This window comes from Saccostrea cucullata, unplaced genomic scaffold (genome assembly GCF_032062105.1).
Source record: "Saccostrea cucullata isolate Sc308-1 unplaced genomic scaffold, CSIRO_AGI_Scuc_v1 ctg16035, whole genome shotgun sequence".
In the NCBI taxonomy this organism is placed as follows: Eukaryota; Metazoa; Mollusca; class Bivalvia; order Ostreida; family Ostreidae; genus Saccostrea; species Saccostrea cuccullata.
The window spans coordinates 3,169-13,555 of record NW_026941599.1 but is presented as its reverse complement, the minus strand read 5'-3'; the positions used below and the strand labels follow the sequence as shown (position 1 = coordinate 13,555).

General features: G+C 34.5%; 1 protein-coding gene across 1 annotated transcript; it reads left to right on the top strand.

Moving 5' to 3' along the window:
- Nucleotides 1-7,892: 7,892 nt before the first annotated feature.
- Nucleotides 7,893-9,853, top strand: LOC134258142 (uncharacterized). The gene is made up of 3 exons (XM_062740689.1): nucleotides 7,893-8,855; nucleotides 8,948-9,157; nucleotides 9,332-9,853. The coding sequence occupies exons 1-3, from the start codon at nucleotides 7,893-7,895 to the stop codon at nucleotides 9,851-9,853; spliced, it is 1,695 nt and encodes a 564-aa protein (XP_062596673.1).
- Nucleotides 9,854-10,387: the final 534 nt, after the last annotated feature.

Here is a 10,387-nt window from a genome sequence, read left to right as displayed (position 1 = left end):
CTTCTGGTATATCCAAATGAGTCCAGAGTTTATCAATAAATTTGCATAGCAGGATTTTGTAAGTGTTTGAAGGGATGGACCAGAGGGTTTTAGACGATTTTTTCCAAGCACACAATATTAAACTGCAAGATATCTGAGTCATTATTCATCCGCTCTTGTCGAGATGATAAGACGTGAGCAAAAACAGATGTTCTAACAGGTTTTTTTTCATTCAGATTTTAAGGAGAATGAGCCTTTACACATAATTATATGTATACTATTTAAGGAAGTGACAGCGGTTGTATTTGGACAGTACCGAAATAATACCCGGAATGAACCCATAAGTTATATTTCTGTTTTGCAGACAGTCAAAGAGGCGATGCGTGGATATCTGTTTTGATTGATTGATTGATTGTATGTTGTTTAACGTCCCTCTCGAGAATTTTCTGTCATATGGAGATGCCACTTGCCGGTGGAAAGCTACAAATTTTGTCATATAGGCATGGTATGTTTACAAATTAAGTGCTGAAAAGTGCTGAAAACTTTTATATCCTTTTGCCAGAGATCACAAATAGTTCGCTTCCTATATGGAAGACAACAGGGCGCTCCACCTTCTTATACAAGTTTGCAACGGTCACTGGATTTAAATGTTCACACGCCTTCAGAGCAAATTAGGCTTGGCGTCCCTTTCTACAAGCATTGTGAGTTCTCTTGCTCAGATTCATTTTGCAATGTAGGAAAATCCCAAGATGGCTATAGGTCTCAGACAGATATACAAGTTCTTCATCTGACATCCAGGATAGAGAGGTACCAAGGCTATTCCCACTTTATAATCAGAAGTCTCTGTCGAGACTGTAGCTCTACTGGTTTGTACTAAGGAAGAGAAAAGTAGCATGCTGTTGGGACTTAAAACTTTATAAAAGCAATAAATAGAATAATGATCCTTGATTAAGTCTCTTTTTGTGATAAGATTGCAATAAAACTACAACTGTAGGAATAGCTTTTAATAAAACTGATAAAACTACAGAATTTTCTATTTTATTTACTATGGCAACATCAATCATCAAAATCAAAAACACAAAACTGATAATTAAGTATCTCAGTGTAGTGTACATGCATGCTAAATTATATTCTAATCAGATTAAAACTGTATTTGGATTAGCATTTTTAAAGTATTTCACAGAAATTTCTATTTTTAGTAACCACGGCAACACCCTTCATCGAAATCAAAATCAGATAAATAGAATTATGTAGCTTAATGTAGTTAACTTGTGTGTCAAGTTATACTGAAATCAGACAAAAACTGTAGAAGAAGTACGGTTTGGAAAGTTTTCCTTAGAAATTTCTATTTTTAGTAACCACGGCAACACCGTTCATCGAAATCATAAACCGATACAAAGAATCATGTATCAAAGTGCAGTTTACTTGTGTGCCAAGTTATAATGAAACCAAACCAAAAATGTAGGAGGAGTAGCGTTCTATATGCATTTCCATTAAATATTTATTTTTAGTAACCACGGCAACACCGTTCATCGAAATCAAAAACTGATATATAGAATTATGTATCTAAGTGCAGTCTACTTGTGTGCCAATTTATATTGAAATCAAACCAAAACTGTAGAAGGAGTAGCGTTTTGAATGCATTTCCCAGAAATATCTATTTTTAGTAACCACGGCAACACCGTTCATCGAAATCATCGTTTTCGACCATAGATTTTTTGCTAAAAATCAGCCGTTTTTGTTATTTTTTAAGGAAATTGACACATTTCGTGACGTAATAATACATCTCTAGCCAGAAAATTACTAATCTCCCCACTCATCCTCTCTCTCCCCACTCTCTCTCTCACTCTCTCTCCCCACTCTCACCCTCTCTCTCCCCCACTCACTCTCCTCTCTCTCTCTCTGTGCCCCTCTCCACACCTCTCTCTCATCAACTCTCTCTCTCTCCTCTTTCTCTCCCCAATCTCTCTCTCTCTCACTCCTCCCTCTCTCTCACCCTCTCTCTGTTCTATGACAGCCGGAGAGCTAATAGGAGGCTAATTGTGATAAGGAAAGAGAATGCGGGGGGATAATAGAGGGTGTAAATAGAACGGGAGATGGTAATCCCCCACTCTCACCGTCTTTTCTCCCCTTACCCTACCTCTCACTCTCACTCCTCCTTCCCTCCCATTCTGTCTTTCTATCTCCTCACATTCTCACACTCTCTTTCTTTTTTTTTTTTTGATTTTGTTTGTTTGACTCAGATACTTCTTACTCCTATGAAATAAACTATTCATATGCATTATACATCAATGTTTCATAATTATTTACATTTAAAAATAATGGAAATGATTCTTTTCCATAATAAAGATAACATTGTTATCGTTATCTGAAAAGAAATTTATAAAACGTTTATTCTTGATCTTATTATCCTTAGTAAATTTATCAAAATTAACTATTTATGCCAAAAAAATGATGGCATTTAATAATATAAGGGCGATAACTTCACGCAAAAATATATATATAGACAGGCTACCAAAAATTCTTTATTTCACCAAAGAAGTAATTCGGTATTGACATCCACTATCTTTATGCCTTGTTTTCAACCAGTTTATTTGAATTCCATATTTTATATATTTTTCATATTGTTATGTTGCGTTGATACTAGCCAAAATACACTGGCATCTTGACTCCCTATTTGTTTAACGCTGAAACCAGTATTTTATATTTAAGTTTTGAATATAAATGTTCCTTTGGTATCTTATTCAAATATGTACTGTTTATAAAACTACAAATAATCTTTATTTGTTGCATGGTTCTAATCTACTAACATATATAGGTTATAACTTCATATTTTTGAATGGACAGTGTTAAATGATTTATAGTAACCGTTAGGCCATCGGCGTATTCATGAGTAAAAGGCTCACCGATAATTACGGGTCTTGGCCATGCATGCCGCTGGGAATATTCAAATAATTCAATTAAGCAATAGAACCATTCAATAAAAAAAGAGTTTAAAATTCCTTCAAAAGCATGGTCGTAGGAACCGGGTAGGGGAGAGGGACCCTCCCCAGTGTTCACGATGTTTAGAATACAATAGAAAACTGAGCTACAGTCATGTTTTTGCTAGTCAATGAATTTTTCGTAGTTGATAGTACCCCAACTGAAAATTTTTGGCTGCCCTCCCCCTCCCCCAGAATAAAATTGCTCCCTACGCATCTATTAAAAATGAATAATTACGTAATGTTCGCACACTGCATTCGGAGAAAACAAATCTTATTTACAATAAATTATCAATTCTGTTATCAACTGATCAATGTGTATACCCTGTACAGGACATTCAATTTGTAGAAAGGTCTTTGTGGCACTATGATTCTGTTGCAATGAATATAATTTTAATTTCATTAGGTAATTTACTTTTTATTCGCGAGAACTTTGTTTTAGCGTAATTACGCAAGACAGTGTGATCGCCAAAGAACTAACGCCAAAATCTGCATGATTTGGCCCTGTCAATTCCTGAAAACCAAACTTCATTATTAAGCAGCTAACCTTTGGCCAAATATTTATTAGGTGTTAAACCTTTGATCACCGTCTTGATTTTTGGGAAGGAAACAGCTCGTGCTTTATTATAAACATCAAAACCGGATGCGGTAATGTAAAAATACTAAGTTTCAAAGAAATTTAGACCTTTTTACAGCGATTTTTTTGTAGGCGCCAACCTTGAACCATGATGAAATTTTAAACACAGTTAAAATTATACATGTTATTCCATAATTCATTTGGTTTTTGATGGTTCACGTGTGGCGCCCTACTTAAATGATACTTTTCAGTACTTTGATGCCTGACTTGTGTAAAAGATCATTTCCGGATTTTTTTTTCTCTCAGTACGGCCTAGTAGAAATAGAGGTTAAACTTAATTAGTCATATTAAATAATTTATCTTTTAATAATTTATTGAGGCCGTAAATAAATTTTAAAGGATATAAAATCCAATCGATATAAAATTGCGTCTGTAAAAAAGGGGAATTTCCGATCCCGATGTGATAAAATAACTGACTATCCGGAATGCATTTACTGAAGATAGAGAAGTTTACATGACTTTGTTGTGGTGAGTATCTTTTATATTCTTCTAAACAAAAAAGTAAAGTAAGCTTTAAAGTACACATGCATCAATATAATAGGATGATTCTGAGCTGATAATACATGGACCGCTCGCTTGACCCATATGTCGTCTGCAGTGAGATCTACTGTCAGATTAGTCCGAAAAATCTGACGTTTTCCTGGCTTTTTTACGATTTTATTTTACTTTCCTGGCATGTAAACTATCAAGATCGTAAAAAAAGCCAGGAAATCGGACTATTCCTGGTATGTAAACTATCAAGATCGTAAAAAAGCCAGGAAAACTCAGATTTTTCGGACTACTGTCAGGTATGCAATAATGCATATCTATATCAAAGTTTATTGTAGTACGTGTGATTGAGATGCAAAAAAAATCGGCATAAGTTTTATTCAAATCTGTATGTAACGTTAGGCATATGAGTATCTAGTAAGTTCATTTTAAATTTCACACCAATATGATAAGCAATGATAACACTGGAACATGTCAGTCTGAATCCCCTCTTCTTCTTTTTTTTTAAAATAAAAGTACAGCACATATTTACCATGTTTACAAGACCATATATCAATGTGAAAATATTAATTTATATTTTAATAGTCATAATTTACAAAAAATAGACACATTAACACAGATATTCAACATCAGGGGGGGGGGGTGTTTTGCTTTTGTTTTCATGAGTTACCTCTCTTTGAAAAATTCACGTTCTATTTAAATATATTTTTAATGATTTTTCTTGAATAATGATTTTTTTTTTAAAATAATATAAACAACATTGCAAATAATAGCATATTTAAGGAAATTCATTAGAATACAAATAGTAGTTAATATTTTAAAGTAATAAACAGCCAAAATTAATCTTATTATTATAATTCTGCAACTTTTTTATTGTTGTTCATAAATTAAATATGAATTGCTGGAATGGGGGGTGCATGTTAAAGCGTGTGCATATTTAAAATAAAATGGAAAGAAGTATATATTGTAGAAAACCACAGTAAGAACTTAATAGTTTTAAAAAATTTATAAAACAAAAATAAAGCAACAGTACTTGAGGTGGTTAAACTCAATCAAATATATTTAAAGTATTCCCAGAGGAAGAAGACAATTTTTGTATAATGATGTAAAAATTCATGTCCTTCCTCAGGCAAAGTTTTAACAATATGTAAGTCCATGAATCTTAGCATACATGGGATGAAATTTTTATTGTATAAATTCTAATCTGGATGAGATTGAGAAGATATTTTCAAAAGATTTTAATCAGCCATTTTGGCTGTAGTTTAAAATAAACTAGAGGTACTGTGAGCAATGAGCTCACTAAATGATACCCCCCGCCTCCCATATTATATAATGGCAGTGTCCATGTTTTGCTCTGGAAAGTCAAAAGTATGTCAGATTAAAAAGTAAAATAGGAGGTGCACAATGGCAATACATGTAATAAAGATTCTGTGAAAGTTTCATTAAATTTCCTTCAGTGGTATGAGAGGAGATAGTTGCGGATAAGAGATGGATGGGTCATTCTACGGATAGAGGCCCAAACGAACTTTCCAAAAGTCAGAATTCATATACCCTATTTTATTCAATTTTTCTGCGTTATTTACTAAATCTAACTTAGAGGAAAGCATTTCAATATGCAGCAGCAATGTTTAAAATATTTTAGTGCTTATTTTGAGACTTAAACATACATAGATGAAAAAAAATTGTCATTACCGCAACAGACAACTAAATCGATATAAAATATTATTACAGTATTAAACCAACTTTTTCATAGTTTGAAGTAATAAATCTTAGTAATATCTTACCTTCATAATTATTTGAGTGAAATATTTGCACATTATTTTTCGTACTGTGGTGTTAAATTTACGTTTTTAAAAAATGCAATAAAACCATTGGTCAATAAACCACTTGAGGAGTGCATATGATTATTTTACTTTCATTTTTCAACGGTATGAGATTTCACGGACTCATGCATGTTGATTAAACACTTTATTACATTTATTATTAGATTAATTGATAATTAATTGACCTATTTTCTCCTCGTTATGGTAATGACAATGCGTTGCGGTAGTGACAATGCATTAAGAAACACGTGCTTTATAATGGTATACAACCCCCCTCCCCCAGTTATCATGCCTTATATCTTCCAAATTTATTTAGAAACAGTCATGGCTTGAGCAAAATTAATTTTTAAACAGGTAATTCGTCATCATTTGAAAACAATTGTTCAAAACACTGTGTTTTAGATGTAGGTAAGTCTCGCCTATACCTCCCAGGACTGGACCCACATATAGGAGTTATTTGCAACAACCTCTTGTGCAGAAAACACTAGTATAATAGCGTTGTAAAATCCATGCACAAGACAATCTAAAGATGATTTGTCATTACCGTAACACTGATGTCATTACCGAAACGATTTGATTCAATGGAATTATTTCGGTAATGACACGTTTCGGTAATGACATTTTGAAATGTTAAACAGAATACAGAGGGCGCTACTTGCCAAAAGAGGTTAAATTAGGTACAACACAATTCAAAACCAATCTATATTTCTTTCTAAACAATTGCATTTTTCCTAGGTGATCGTACTTTCATTGTAGCAAGCATTCGGTAATGACACTGAATAAACATACGCTTGAAAGTAAGACCATTTACAATGTAATATCTGCTTACTTAACCACAGGAGAGCGTTATGCCTTGTATCAAAGATGGCGGTTTCTAAAACTTTTAATCACGTGGCTTCTTCTTTTGGATTATCTTTCTTGTCTCTTGTATTTTGCAGTTTTATCTCACCGTTTCGGTAATGACAAGAATATCAGGGACACCATTTTACAAACAATAAATTATTAAAAAAAAGAATTTAGTAACCTGTATCTTTTTAAAATCAACAATGGAATATTTTATTATACCTTAGTAATCTCGACAGGTTAAATTTTGACAGAAAATTCAGTTTTTACGCACGCATATTCAATATTAAAAATTCGATCTTGTAGTTTGGGACATGGCATTTCAAAGCAAGTCCATGACATTAATTTTTTTTTAAAGAATTAATATTGCTTTCAGGGGTGTCCTTATGGTGTGTATGCATATTTATTATCTCCTTCTACAATATTCCAGATTTATTTTTAAAAATTTATAAACCAGGTATTGCTCAAAACATACTAAAATGACGGGACACCATTTGGGCCTCTATTCGTAGAATGACCCTGATACCCCAAAGCATAACAGACGGACGGACAGACAGACGGACGGATGGACATACCGATTACTATATACCCTCCCGTTTTTCAAGCGGGGGGTATAATTATGGCAGTAAAATAAAAAAAAAATCATTTTATTCAGTTGGAAAGGTAAAACGAATTATTTTTCATAATTAGCCTGGATAATAATTTATAAAATGTAAATGTTCTTGTATTTAATTTCAGATAATGCCAGGACACAAAACTGAATACTTCAACTGTGTATTGTGCTCTAAAAGAACAAAACCCAATGAAAGGAGGCATCTTGACAAAGGCATAAGAAAATATTTAAGAAAAAGGTTTATGGTGGAAGGAAGGGAAAATTCTGTCATCTGCAGCAAATGCAGAAGCAATTATTACAGAGATGTTTCATGCCATAAATCATCTGCAACACCCTGCTCTACCACAATTCACAGGGAATGTCCAGCGTCCGAAACAAATGACAACAGAAAACATCTCTCCAGTCCACCATCTGTATCCTTGCACCTGAAATCCACTGCAAAGACTCATGCCTATTGTATCGTTTGTAAGAAACCAGGGCCCAAATTGATAGTAGTGTCACTAGAATGCCGCACATCTGTTTTTATCATGTTTATTGAACACAATGTATTAATTCCATCCGGAAATAGATGTTGTCGTGGTCATGTGGAAAATGAACGCTTCACAACTGATGCAATTCAGCAATTACCAACGACAGACAATGCATTTGTTAACAGAACTACCATCCTAAGTTTAGTTCAAGAGATGCGTGTTTTATGTCATAAACATGACAAGTCTTATTTGGACTTTGATGACACCACGACTCTGACTGATACAGACTATTTGTCTTTGCTGGGACTCAACAAGGAAGATTTCCATATAATATGTGACGCTATGAAAGATGAAGTAAAACCAACACCGTCTAGGAGTCTAGGAAAATCTGTTGCCATATTCCTGTGCAAATTAAAGACTGGCTTGTCAAATCAAATACTGTCAACACTTTTCCAAACTTCCAAATCCAGTTTAAGGAGGGCTATTAGTGCTGTAAGTGCAGCATTGATGATCAGCTTTGTGCCGCACCATCTTGGGTTTGAACACATAAGAAGAGAGGAAGTCATCGAAGACTATACACGACAGCTAGCACAGACACTGTTTGGTAACATCGAGAAGAAACAGGCCATATTGGTACTGGATGACACTTACATATACACAGCTAAGAGCAATAATTTCCACTACCAAAGACGTTCTTACAGCATCCACAAGGGGAGACCACTAATCAAGCCTATGGTTATCGTGACTACTACTGGTTACTTTGTCTCAATCTTAGGACCATACCTTGCTGATAATAAAAACAATGATGCATCAATTCTCCAACACATCATCAAAACAAATGCTGAAGATATTCGGAGCTGGCTAAGTGAAGACGACATCTTTATTGTTGACCACGGGTTCAGGGATGCTTTGCCTCTGCTTGAAGATCTAGGAATCCAGGCAGAAATGCCCCGATTTCTGCTCAAGGGACAAAACCAAATGACTACTGATGATGCAAATATGAGCAGACTTGTGACAAAGGTAAATAACATGTAAATTCTTGCAATAAAGTTATTTACAATTTCTTGTGAAAATATATTACTATGAATAAGTTTTGAAAAAATATTTTTTAGGTCAGATGGGTAGTGGAATCTTCAAACGCACGTATCAAGAGGTGGCGATATTTGGACAAGACACTACCCACTAATCAAATTCCCTTCATCGGTGACTATGTCAGGATAGTTTGCGCACTCTCAAACAGATTCTCTCCACCCCTGAGTAAAAGTAACAGCACTGAGGCTGATGATGCAGAGGCAGCAAAAATGCTCTATCTGTCCAAACAGGTATTTAAGTTGCACAATTGATTTATTGTGTAATACCTTAATGTACTAGTAATTGAGCAGCTGCAAAAATCTGCATTTAAGAATACATTAACTTTTTTAAATTTCATCTTGCTCATTTCCCTTGAATACATCAGTATATAAGTTATAATTACATGCGTATGACTTTCTTAATAGGTGAATAATCTCAAACGAATGGTTCAAGAGAATGGACTTAACAGAAGATCTACTCAATGGCAAACAGTTCTTGAATGTGAAATTCAGAATTTCCCCATGTTGGATGAGGATCAGTTGCGGAATTTGACTTGTGGCACCTATCAACTGAAGCTCTCTCGTAGCTACATTCAAGAACACATTGAGGGAGGATGTGATATTTTCTTCCATAAAGAAAATGATAGGCTCCTAAAGGTGAAAATTCAGAGTCGGCACACATCATCAAAGCAGTATTTAGTTTGGATTGAGTATTCTGATTACTCTGTAGAGGCATGGTATTGTACCTGCAGAGCGGGTGCCAGAGTTGTAGGCATGTGCTCTCACATAGCAGCCATCATTTGGTACCTAGCAAAAGGAAGACATGAACAAAGGACATATGGTGTGCGTGACTGGAGTGAACATGTCCTTGATGCTGCTGACATCCCACCTGCTTTGGACGAGTCTGACAGTGATGACAGTAGCTGTGAAAGTGTTCTCGAGGAGTGAACAGTTAGTTAATGTTCATTGTATTTTATTCATTGTTATTTTATATACATTGTATCTGTTGCATATATGTTTTTAAAAAAAATTATGTTATTTTTTCAATTTACTTGTTTACTCTGCTGTGTGAGTTTTAAGTCGGATGCGGAAATTTGGCCGCTCCGCATGTATAGAGTTATTTTTCAATTTACCTGTTTATAATCTCATGTGTGAGTTTTAAGTCGGATGCGGAAATTGGGCCGCTCCGCATGTATAGTTATTTTTCAATTTACCTGTTTATAATCTCATGTGTGAGTTTTAAGTCGGATGCGGAAATTGGGCCGCTCCGCATGTAGAGTGTAATTTTTTCAATATACCTCTTTATAATCTCATGTAGAGTGTTATTTTTCAATTTACCTGCTTATAATCTCATGTGTGAGTTTTAAGTCGGATATGGACATTGGGCCGCTCCGCATGTAGAGTGTTATTTTTTCAATATACCTGTTTATAATCTCATGTAGAGTGTTATTTTTCAATATACCTGTTTATAATCTCATGTGT